We start from the raw sequence: 12,752 nt of genomic DNA, 5'->3' as shown, positions 1-12,752 counted from the left end.
CACTTAAAAAAAGACCCAGAAGCACTCCTCACTCTCCGCACCCAGCTGCTGCCTGAAGAGAGACGGCAAGCTAAGAGAGCAAGGGACACCATGTTAACCAAATTCTCCTAGCTCCTGGCAAGTTTGGAGAGCAAGGAACTCATCCAAATATATTCAGTTGGCAAATTCAGAAAAGCGTTTGCCTAACAAGGGCTATCTATATAGGTATTTGTATACGTGTGTATAGAATATGATAATCACTCTAAAATACTGGGACTGATTGCTATTGGGAAGAGAGCCTGACAGGTGACTTCTACTTAGTATTCCTTCATTTGTATTTTCAAAGTTTCACCCAATGAATATGTAATAAAGGAGAAAATAAATTTTGAGGCACTAATCCAAAGTCTAGGATTAAAGACATGTGTCTGCCACAAAACTGAGGGCACATCTATAAATCTGACTCCTGCGTACCTGGGGCCAGAGTGACCCAGCTGCCCTGATCACCTAAGGAGGGAGGCAGTTTCCGTCTCACCTGGGCCAGCCAGAGCCTCAGCAATAAGACGGGACAAGTTCTCATCTTGTGAGTGGCTGACTCACAGGCAGGCTGGTGGTGAAAGGCAGAGTCCACACATTGTCATGTAGCTCTTGCGGTGCCTGTTTAGTATGACACTGGGGTGGCAGGACACATGCACCCTGGCAACATCCCTCACACCAAAGCCTGTGCTGGAAGCTGAGGAGGGAGCACAGAGCAAGCATCGGCGAAGGCGGGTGCAGTCTACAGGAGACGGTGGCCTTGAGGGCCCCAGGCAACAGACACCTGAACAACGCAGTGGTTCAAAGCTCTGCCCAACAACCGGAGCCCTCTCCCAAAGGGAAGCACGTCCAGTGCGCGGGGAAAGAGGCCAAACTGAGCAACCACGAACACCAGGACAGACACACACTCACCGAAGAGCTGGGAGGGATTGGCATTGGTGGCCTTCTCGTAGTTGGTGAGCCCTTCATAGATGACCTTTCCGACGGCTGCGTAGAGGCACTCCAGCTCTTCATATTTGGAGGCCACACTGGAAGTACCTACAACAGGGCAGGGACCCAGGCACTGTGGTTACGGCTCTTGGGCCCACCAGTGCTGATGCCAGGGACTGAGTGCTGGCTGCTTGGGTATCAGGAGGGACTGGCACGGGCACTTCTCTCCCTGCAGGACAGTGTGGGCCTCACCTCTGGGCTGGTTCCCGTTCTACACAGCTATATGCAGAATACTCAAAAAAGCTAACAGAATCTCCTTGAAATATACTTATTTATAACATGCTAAAATTTGATCCTGCCAAATGTTCAACATTTGAATACTTTTAATACTTCTCTTTAGTAGCTTAAAAAAATAATATTCAACTGATGAAGAACTGAATTTCCAAAGCAGACAACATTCAGTGAGAGCTGCCATTCTATGCTTTTTTTGAGACGGAGTTTTGCTCTTGTTGCCCAGGCTGGATTGCAATGGCATGATCTCGGCTCACCGCAACCTCTGGCCTCCTGGGTTCAAGCGATTCTCCTGCCTCAGCCTCCCGAGTAGCTGGGATTACAGGTGCGCGCCACCACACCCAGCTAAATTTGTATTTTTAGTAGAGATGGGGTTGCTCCACGTTGGTCAGGCTGGTCTTGAATTCCTGACCTCAGGTGATCCGCCCGCCTCGGCCTCCCAAAGTGCTGGGATTACAGGCGTGAGCCACCACACCCGGCCCATTCTATGTTTCCATGTCAGTTTTTAAAAGAAAGTTTGCGAGTAGAAAGGAAAGTGATAACAAAGCGCTCGACACAATAACTGGAGGACAAGCGCTCTCATAGCAAGCTCCACGCCCACCGTCCACTTTGAAAGAAAAGCACCGGTGGGAAAGGTCACATACTCGGCTCTGTTGGGAAAATGCTCATCAGGCGCGAGAGAAGGCTGTGGACGGCTCGCAACACCTTGGTGTTTCCACATGTCATGCAGGCGGCAATTCCACGCTGCAGAGGTTTGAAGCTACTGAGGATGGCTGGGGACTGGAGGACAGTTAGCAGGAAGCTCAGCACTTCTAGGCCCGTGCAGATATTCCCATAGTTCACTTGGTTTGGCTGCTCCTGGAATGGAGAACACAGGCCACTCACAGAGGAAACAAACACTCAATGACAACAAATTCTAGAAACAAGAGTCTGGCAAAATCTAGCACTGGATTAATTATTTGGAGACTAAGTAAAAAAAACCACTAGAGAATGACAATCGCATTTCACAAGAATGATTACTTTATAAAATCGCTTTAAATAACTACTCAAACTCTTTTTTAAAAATGCTTACTAAAATATTAATATTCGATAATAAACAATATTTATATTTTGAAATTGGTAAAATTCTAAAAAAGTTCCTGCAATGAATTTTGCTTTTCTCTTCCCATTTTCTTAAGATACAAAAATACAAATATCCTTCCAGGCCAGGCGCAGTGGTTATACCTGTAATCCCAGCACTTTGGGAGGCTGAAGTGGATGGATCACTTGAGGCCAGGAATTTGAGGCTGGCCTGGTCAACATGGTGAAACCCCGTCTCTACTAAAAATACAAAAAAAAAAAAAAAAAAAAAAAAAAAGCGAGGCATGGTGGCATACGCCTGTAGTCTCAGCTACTTGGGAGGTTGAGGCATGAGAATCGCTTGAACCCGGGAGGTGGAGGTTGCAGTGAGCCGAGACTGTGCCACTGCAATCCAGCCTGGGCGACAGAGTGAGACTGTCTCAAAAAAACAAAACAAAAACAAAAAACAAATATCCTTCCAAAGACAAGCATCTTTCAAACTATGTATCATGGAATCAACTAACAGATGATGGAAGCACTAAAAATTAATAAAAACAAACCAAAGAAACGGAATAAAATAGAAGACAGAGTTCGTGGTTCATAGCGGAGGTCAAATAGAAGCAACATGGTCTTCGCAGTCCAGAATAACAAGTGCTTGCAATAGGTTTTATAATCTCAATAGCAAAAGTTTCCAAATCCTATCAAGAACTAGAAAAACCAAATCTGGATAAGGCAAGAAAATAGCTTTTGCTGCCACCAGAAAAGTACAGGATCATGGTTTTTATAAGCAAAAAAACAGCCACCAAAATAAGATAATTAGCATTTTGGGACTAGCTCCTTGTTACCTAAGTGCTACATGGTACTTGATAACAAATTATAGCTCCATCATTAAATCTGTTTTAAAAATCCAAAGCTCATCTTAAAAGTTGTTGCAACAGTCAATTAAAAATGCTTATCCCAAGCCAACTGGTAGGTAAGTTTTAGAAACGAGTCCACAAAATGCAAGAGAACTGTATTAAGGTTAAACACTCCTACGTGTAGTTGGGGCCAGCATGAAAGCTCAAGTCCCAAAGCCATTCTTTCTTTTCTTTTCTTTTTTTTTTTTTTTTTAAGAGACCAGGTCTTGCTTGCTCTGTCTCCCAAGCTGTAGTGCAGTGGCACCAATCATAGCTCACTGCAGCCTCAACCTCCCAGGTTCAGCCAACCCTCCTGCTTTAGGCTCTTCTGAGTAGCTGGGACTACAAGCTCACACCATCATGCCCAGCTAATTTTCTGTCTTCTCTTTTGTAGAATTGGGATCTCACTATGCTTCCCAGACTGGTCTCGAACTCCTAAAGCCTCAAGAGCAAAGCCATTATCAATTAGTCAAACTCTCTCCCTGGAGAGAGCAGTGGAGGCCAACGTGGGAGAGGCCATGACTGGCAAAGGGGACAGGAGATTTGGGGTTTAGGCATCAGGGTCGGAGTGATCCACAAATGTCCAGTCCCTGCCCAGGTGACAGTATCTGCTAGTGGCCTCGGTGGCGCTGCCCTGGCCCTTCAGACACTCGCACTCACCACAGTCATCAGCAGCTTGTCGAACCACTGCAGCTTGAGTTCGGACTTGGGCCACATGTCTGGCCGCAACGCAGTCTTCAGAAGGTTCACACACCGGCGAGAGAGCACCTCCCCAGGGGACCCCGCTGTGTTGGTGTTGTCATTAACCTAGGAATTCATCCGAGTTACAGCCGGCATTTCACTGCATCCGAGTTTACAGTCATTCCAGTGACAGTACGTCTCAACTGTGCCCTGGCCCTTACACCTGTCTCAGATCTTCACCTCACAGCCACCTCTCTTCCGCCTGACCTCCACACAGCTGGACACCTTCCCCGACCAGCCTGACTCATGACCCCTCACGGCTCCTTCCTCTGCAGCGCATCCGTGGTGACCTGCAATGGCTTGTGGGCCCTGCTGGCTCCCCACAGGACCTCCCTGCACACTGCAGGGAGGCAAGGAATTATCTACTGGTTAGGTACTTAGCAGATCCTTTTCAGTACTTGGAAATTCCCAACAGAACTGTAAGATATACTATTTTGTTTAACAGGAATAAGAACTTAAAATTTAGGAAAATTTCATTTACAATGGTTCTTTGAAATATAAAGTTTCAGAAATGAATTTCCAAAAATTCTATTAAGATATACATTGATATGAATGATAAATAAACTCAAGTTATCAAAGCACTAAAACTGCTAAATGTCCCTTCCTTCTGTAGGTTGGATCATCTCACCCTTTACTGAGCTGTGTACCGTTCCCATCTTAAGGATGCAAAAAGAACACCTGGAAGTTAAATGATCAGCCGAGATCATGTCCCACCATAGTCCACCAATGTTAACATGCCGTCAACTAGAAGGCACATCATTATTTTATTACCACTGAAAGAGTGAAATGCTTTTTAAAAAAATCCTATCAGGCCAGGCACGGTGGCTCATGCCTGCAATCCCAGCACTTTGGGAGGCCAAGGTGGGTGGATCACTTGAGGTCAGGAGCTCGAGACCAGCCTGGCCAACATGGTGAAACCCCATCTCTACCAAAAATACAAAAACTAGCTGGGTGTGGTGGCACGCGCCTGTAATCCCAGCAACTCAGGAGGCTGAGGGACGAGAATCACTTGAACCTGAGTTGAAGCTGCAGTGAGCCAAGATCGCACCACTGCACTCCAGCCTGGGCAACAAAGCGAGACTCCATCTCAAAAAAAAAAAAACCAAAAAAATTATATCAATTATAAGACACAAGTAGATTTTGGAAATGTTAACCTGCCACAAAATCAAGTGCAGTTGATATGAAAATGACAGAACCAGCTGGCAGACCTTGGTTTGTCTGTATCTTTTTTGACGAAATTGCCACAGATAACCTCCTGGGGTGTTAGTCAGCAGCCTCTGGTCTGCAGAAGCCCTAACGCAGGGCACTCGGATCCCGTACCTGACAGGCCACGCGGATAAGGAAGTTCACCACAGTGTCTGTGTGCTGCTTGTCAATGGGCTTGGCGAGGAGAGAGTCTGCTCCAGGTAGCGACTGGCTCCTCCCAAAGACCTGGAAAAGGACCTCCTTTCAGGCAGGAAGAGAATCGCAACACTAATTTCCAACCCAGGCTTGACTTTTCACCCAGCTAATGGGTATGCGGTACCTCCCGGGGACAGAGGCAGCTCTGGGCGCTGGGGATACCAAAGACAGATGTGGTCTCTGCCCTGGTGAAGTCGACACAGCCAGCAGGAGGGCAGATGGCTAGTCAACAAAATAGTGGCTCATGTGATGGGGAACAAAAGTGCGAGGCCCAAGACGACATCACGGGAGGTCTTTAGGTTGAGACGAAGTCGGCCATGAGAAAAAAGAAGAGAGACAGCTCCCAGTGGAGGGAAAAGGCCAGGGGACACATCCTGAGTGAGCACAGGGCCAGAACCAGGGGTGCATTGAGAGCAGAGGGATGGCCTGCATGGCCGAGCACTGAGACAGTGCTGGGGGCCAAGAGCCATCAGCAGGGCCTGGTCACCCGGGCCCTGGAGGCCACAGTCAATGCGAGGGCTCAAGCAAGGGGAATGGCAACCTGACTTGATTCAACTTTTTACTTCCAAAGGATTGTAAGATCCACAAGAGATTTCTACAAAAACACTGTGGAGGTCTCACGTACCCTTCACCCAGCTTCCCCTGATTCAAGATGCAAAAGGAAACTTTTGTGGAAGTCTGACTGCTTTGTGAAAAATCAAGAGGGAATAAAAGTGGAGGCGGAGAGAGGAACAGCGAAAGAGAGAACAGGGAGGCAGTTGAGCAGCTCCCATCTGGTTACTGTGAGGGGTGACAGAGACTGGGACCACAGTGTGAAGGCAGGGATGGGTTATTTGCGGCAGAGTGAGACTTGCTCCGGACCAGATGTGTGGAGAGAGGCCAATGGACAAAGTGCAGACAGTGCCAGGTTTCTAATAGAAGCCGAGGGCAGACATGGGTGCCACATAAGATGGGGGATGGTGAGGGTGGGAGAAGAGCTCAGCCTCAGGCCTACGAAGCCAGAAGTAGGGTGGCCAGGCCTGCGTCCACAAGCCAGCAGGTCCATGACACCAGCTGGGGTCAGACTCAGGGCTCCTAGGGCCACCACTCCACAAGGGGCAATACCCAGGACCCTCTTGGTGGCTGCCTCGTGAAACAGAACACATGTCCTTTTCAGAAACTGATCTCAGTACGGGCACATGTTCTTAATCAACTCCTTACTTCAAAGAGTTTCTCTAGATGCCTTTCTGCAAGTAATCAACCATCATCGACAGAACTTTAATGGTATGAACTGAACGCAGAGGCAAGCATGTCTGGTGACCTGGGAACCCCTTGCATGAGTGACATGTCCTGGAGTTTCAATCTGGTGACCGTGGCTGTTCCCAGCTGCCTCTCCTGAATGCAGCTGAGCACCGAGCTCACATTCTAAATATAGGGAATAAACGAACCAACTCCCAGCAGAATGCACAGCACCCATACAGAGGCACATGATCTTACTGCACTGATGGCTCCCGTGGCCGTCCTAAAGCGTTTCACTTCCTGGGCAGAATCCACGGACAGGCCTCTCTTAATGGAGGATGAGACAGAATTGACTCCTTCTCCACTGGAATTTGGGTCCATATCTGAATCCGGCTTAAAAACACACAGGCACTTGGTTTTACTGACTGATTTCTAGGGAGAAGTCAAAGGAAGACGATCGGGGCACCCCTGAGGCTGACACCCCTACCTGCTGGTCCTTGATCCTCTGCAGCTCCCACTTGATGACGACTTCAGACAGGTCCACGGCCAGCCGCCTCTGCTCGATGGTGACACTGGGCGTGAAGCCCAGCCTCTGCATGGCGCTCACCATGTGCTGCACCAAGTGGTGCCGTACCGGGTAGTACACCTGCGGACGCAGGGCTGGCATCACGCCGGGAACACGGGACCTTGGTCCCACAGCGCATGCACGTGTGCGCACGTGCACACACACACCCCCGACATGCCTCTCAGCCCCAACATACACACACAGCCCAACTTGATGCTCAAGAATTCTGAATCCTAACCTGACCGAGGAAATTCTCACTGCCTTATGTATGTGTTTATCACCCTCCCCCACCCCAACTACATCCCATTACATCCCATTACAATAGTATACTTCAGTCTTGAAAAATCAAATTCTCTTCAGACAGGAAGGTGAGTCTAATCACATGTATCAAACTGCAGAACTTGACATTGTAAAAGTTTAAGACATACCCAAAAGCAAAGTTCCTCTAAGAGGTGACTATAAAAGAATTTGCTTTCAACTCAATCCTTTCTCCTCTACCCCAAATCTACAAGAAACATTTACATATAAATAAATCCCACAAAAAGGGTAATTTGGCCAGAGAAGGAGGTGCCAGCAACATGAATAACTTTCCAAGGCAGGTGATGGAAATCTAGAGTCAATGAGGACTATCTCCCACCTTAAGGTGCAAACTTAGCAGCATACAAGGGTTAACTGGGCACAGTACTTACGACAGAAATGTAGCCTTAGACACAAAGACACACACACCTGTGACATATTCTCTATATTACAGCAATTTCCATGCTGATAAAGCCATACACACATACACAAACTAATCAATGAACCAGAAGTAGCCTTACTAAAAGATGAACGACCACCTGATTATTGCAGAACAAGACAAGGTAAAGGTTCAAAGCGAATGCCTGAAGACGCGCGCCCCACAGCCCACCGTCCCTCCTACACACCTTGAAGTGTTGCACTATCAGGTGCAGAATGTGGACCAGCTGCGGGACGGTGTGCCCCTCCTCCACAATGATCTTCCGGGTCCAGTGGGTCAGCATCTGGTGCCCGTCCTCCATCCTGGCCGGCACCGCCGGGGTCAGAATGGCCATCGCCTGTCTGACGATCGCTCGAGCTTCCATTGCATGAGCCTTGAGGAGACTATGAAAAACCTAAAACAGGGAAGAGACGTTTATGGAGGATGAGAAGGAAGGCTTTAAGAAATAAGAAGACAATCCCTTGGTGTCAAGACATGCTACTTTTCCAAAACAATTTTTTAAAAACTTCTTAGGACTTTCTTATTAGGAAACAACTTAGTTGCTTTCTGTTAAGTTTTGACCAATTAATACATTCATTCTAGTATTTATAATGCACCTACTACGTGCCCGTGCTGAACTAGGCCAGGACATGCAGACAGGTAAGACCAAGCTCCCTGCAGGGATCCCATGTCCCGCCTAACCAGCAGCGAGTTAGGGAGGTACATGGCTCATCTCCCTCCGACTGCAGGATGGGAAATAAAGTGAACAGGGCCAACAAGAGAGGCGCTGAGAAGCGGCAGCTGCAGTTACTCAAGTGAGAGGTGAGGCCCCGATGTGAGGTCATGGGAACACAGAGAAGACCAGTTCTGAGGGTAGAGGGGACGGGGTGGGTGTTAGAAGCTGCAGAACCTGCTGGTGCCTGGGCAGTGGGGAGGAGCAGAGAAGGTCACAGAGTTCTCAAGTGTTTGTCTCTGAGACAACTGGGGGAGGGCAGGGCAGCCCCGAGGCTGGAGTTCTAGCTCAAGGGCCCATGGGAGGGGATGTGAGAGACCTCTGGCTTGATTGGGGTGCAGAGTTCAACACCACAGAGGTTCACAAGAGAAAGATGTCAGGGGAAAGCTGTCAAAGACGGTCTCACAGAAGAACTATCAGTGATTAAATAATGCCGCATGCTTGAGTGGAGTATTACATTTAATTCTCACACGGAGACATTAACTTGCCAAAGGGCATGGACCGTGTGAGCGGAAGAAACAACACTCAAACCCGGGGTGCCCAACCTCAGAGCCCAAACCACTGAGGGACTCCAGGAAGAAGCGCTCAATACCAGCCTCAAACCCGGGGTGCCCAACCTCAGAGCCCAAACCACCGAGGAACTCCAGGAAGAGGCGCTCAATACCAGCTGCACAGCAACAAGCTCATGAGATACGGATCCAAAAGTGCCTATTGTCTTTGGCTAAGAGAAGTGGGCTGGGGCCCTTGAATATTATAACATCTGCCATGGAATGTCAGAGTCAGAAGCCAGAATGCAATGGACAGAGAAGCTTGAGATGGAAAAGGGTGACCTTTCCTTTTAAAAGCAAAGCTGTTGAGGAACGAGAGAGCAGAGTGGGAATGGGGGAGGAAGGGAGAACGTGGACAGTCATGGGAGGGCTCACAGTGTGGGGTGTTTTCCCCACAAATTTCCTTTCACTGTGGTAAAGCACACATAACACAGAATGTACCATCTTACCCATTTTTGGGTGCACAGCCCAGTGGCGCTCAGCACCTTCACACTGTGTGCAGCCATGAGCCCCATCATCTCCGGAATGTTTGCATCTTCCCAGGCGGAAACTCTGCACCATTCAATACTCGCTCCCCACCCCCTCTCCCCAACCCCCGCAATCTCTATTCTACTTTCTGTCTCTCTAAATTTGAGTGACCTATGGTCTTCTAAGTGGAATCATACAGTGTCTGTGTTTTCATGGTTTTTATTGGTATTGGGAAAAGACAACAGGAGAGGCTGAGACTGCACCAGGGAGCCAAGTGCACCATGTGAGATTCACGCTGATGTCGGCGGACAGGAGGGGCTTGCAAAATACCTGCAGGACGATCTTCTTGTGTATGGCGAATTTGGCGATAATGTGCGCCAGGAGCAAGTGTCCGCTGTACTTGCAGGCCGGGTCCACGCAGGCCTTGGAGAGCAGGCAGGGCCAGGCGAAGGTCATGAGGCGGCGCAGCTTGCTGTTGCGGTTCTTGTTGTTGTCATGGATGTGGTGGGGGGCGTGCTCCACCAGCAGCGTGGCGTACTGCAGCAGGTAGATCCGCAGCGAGTCCAGCATGTCCGCCTGCTTCTCGGGGTCCAGGACCTGTGCAGAGACAGCAGGAAGGACTCATTTCCAGTTGTGAACTGGGTTACTGACTGAGGGTCATACAACAGGTTTAAGCCTTAAAAACACACACACACACACAAACACACACACACAATGTAACATGAAGTTTTACAAGGAGGTTATCAATAACATCCTATCCATTTTCCTTCACATATATGTGAAAGGAGAAAAAAACCCCAGGACCCCAATTTGCTCTGCCCAGTGGAAAAAATTAAGCTGAAAGCTGAGTCATGCAAGAAACTGGCTCCTTTCGTTCCTAAGGAGAGCTACAGATGAAAGGTTAACGATCTGCACAGGTGACGGCCCCACGTTCGCCTTATCTTACGTAAAGTGCTGACTTACTGAGCGTGAGATGAACACAGAACTGACTCTTCCCCTACCTGCTCCACATCTTTGGCAACATGTGGATGACCACACCTTCCCCCTTTCCCCTTCAGCCCACTCTTCCCCTTCAAATACTGAAGCCCTCAAAACCATTTTTAGAGAAAGGCACAAACGTCTCTCCCGGACACATCCTTAACTTTGGCAAAATAAATTTCTAAATTGATTGAGATCCGTCTCAGATACTTTTTGGTTTACAAATGGATTAGAAATTCACCAAATTCAACATTTAAAATAGGGCAGGCTTAAGAGTCAGGATGCAGGGGCTGGAGGAGGGTGAGGTGGAAAAGAAGACCTCTTTGATTCGAGGTGATTTAGGACTGAGTTTCTTAATTTCCAAGTAGTTGAGATGTTTTTTCCTGGTCAACTTTTGTCTACTCCTCATTTTTCTGCATTATGATCAGAAAATGTGACCTGGAAAAATGTCTACTTTCAAAAAATTGTTGCAGTTTTGAAAGCATCTGACAGATTTTTTAAGTGTTTCATGGACATAAGAAAAAAATGTGCCTTCTTTGAGGAATATTCTATGCATCTCTATTAAATCAAGTATAATGGCAGCATCATTCAATTCAACTAAGTATCCTAACCACTGTCTGTCTACCAGGTCTTAATAATTCTGAAAAACAGACAGACTGAAGTCTTCCACTATAATCATGTTTTTATCAAGGTCCCTTTTAGCCCCAAGGTCCTCTCTTCCCCAGGTGTACTGCTTCTTGGCAGGCCCACACCTGCATCCACAGCCTCCAGCCTGCCAGCTCCTTTTCTCCTCATCCTGACGTTCAGAATCCCCACAGCAGCATCTGACCCAGGAGACACAGCCTGGAGAAGGTAACAAAGGGGAAGGGGTCCTGTCTGGACCCCATCTCCCTACACTTGCCCAGAATAAGGCAAATATCAGTACGGGGACCAAGAATAAACCCTTGGGCTCACTCTGATCATAGGGTGGAATGTCAACACTGCAGGAAGGAGGCCCGGCTGAAAGGACAAAGACTATGTAAGGTCCAAGAATCTGCCAATGGAAACAACAGTCCCCTCTGCCTTGATCTCAGGACAAAATGGATAAGAAAACCAGCAATCTGTATTTCTGATGAGGAACGCCATCACTCAGCATTCCAACAAACACTCAGTGTGAGAATCTCAGGGCAAACACAGCCTTTAACAGTGAAGATCAATACAGTAAGCCTTGGGGAAATAACACGATGCAGGCATTTAATTCAAAAAGCCCTCTCTAACACAAACTGTAAAGCACAGAGATATTAAAACCGAGCTCATTTCAGACTGGACTACGGCCACCACAGGGTTTCATTCACTGGAAAAGGAGGAGTCACAGCAGCTACTGCAGGCAGTCTCATATGCTCACTGGCTGTTAGGAGAGTCTTTTGTAAAACTGAAGATGAAAATAGAACACAGAAACTCTGCTGACCGGCAACAGGGGTTTTCACAAAATAACTGCTATATGAATTTTCATTGAGATCTATTCCATTTCTGACTAAATCTATTAATGTGGGAAAGTTAATTCTTTCCAAAGTAAGGCTGCCTTCAAAAACTCACTAATAAGAATTGTAAGGTGACGGTCTGCTAAAAACTAACACAATCATGAAAAATAAACGTGTTGGGGGAACAAACTTATTTCAATGAACCCCCTTACACACACACACACACACACACACACACACACACACACACACACAGATGTTCATCCACATGCCAGGCTACTTCTCACACCCACACACATAGTGATACCACCTTGGTAATAAACACACTGGTGATGCTTTCTGGGTTATCTCCTTCTGGATTGGGAGGTCCCAAGAGCTGCTCTCCTTCCCCCTTCTCAAAGCTGTACAAGAAAGCAGGATTCAAGATATGCTGCAGAACCTACAAAAACAAATTTAAATAAAGAAGGAGAAAAACAAAGCCATGCTGTTTGTTTCTTGAGTAAGACGGGAAGAACAGCTACTCTTGGCCTTAGCACACCATCAAGTTGGAACTCAACCCAGGGTGTGACTACCAACCTTGACTCCTATGCAAAGAGCAACTAGAAAGGTAGGTTAAAAACTTGTGGAAAAGAGATGTCAGCCTGGTTTATTCTTTTCACGTCAAACAAGTCATTTTCTAAAAACAAGGCAATTAACAAACCACCCTTCAACACTGGGTCACTCCTGCATGCACCTGA

The 12,752-nt window shown here is 47.6% G+C and overlaps 1 protein-coding gene across 13 annotated transcripts in view; it reads right to left on the bottom strand.

Moving 5' to 3' along the window:
• The window catches only part of TRRAP (transformation/transcription domain associated protein), a 136,256-nt gene that overhangs the window by 49,487 nt on the left and 74,017 nt on the right, over positions 1-12,752 (bottom strand). For all 13 annotated transcript variants that reach the window (XM_034964495.3, XM_034964499.3, XM_034964498.3 and 10 more), the window contains 9 exons: positions 12,326-12,454; positions 9,908-10,174; positions 8,037-8,243; positions 7,036-7,194; positions 6,807-6,941; positions 5,250-5,360; positions 3,849-3,995; positions 1,878-2,091; positions 925-1,050 (listed from right to left, as the gene is read on the bottom strand). In XM_034964495.3, coding sequence (XP_034820386.1) covers positions 925-1,050; positions 1,878-2,091; positions 3,849-3,995; positions 5,250-5,360; positions 6,807-6,941; positions 7,036-7,194; positions 8,037-8,243; positions 9,908-10,174; positions 12,326-12,454 — 1,495 coding nt within the window. The remainder of the gene's footprint in view (positions 1-924; positions 1,051-1,877; positions 2,092-3,848; positions 3,996-5,249; positions 5,361-6,806; positions 6,942-7,035; positions 7,195-8,036; positions 8,244-9,907; positions 10,175-12,325; positions 12,455-12,752) is intronic.

The sequence above is a fragment of the Pan paniscus genome, chromosome 6 (assembly GCF_029289425.2).
Source record: "Pan paniscus chromosome 6, NHGRI_mPanPan1-v2.0_pri, whole genome shotgun sequence".
NCBI classification, from domain to species: domain Eukaryota; kingdom Metazoa; phylum Chordata; class Mammalia; order Primates; family Hominidae; genus Pan; species Pan paniscus.
The sequence above is the reverse complement of the archived record's forward strand: the minus strand, read 5'-3'. Positions and strand labels throughout refer to the sequence as shown.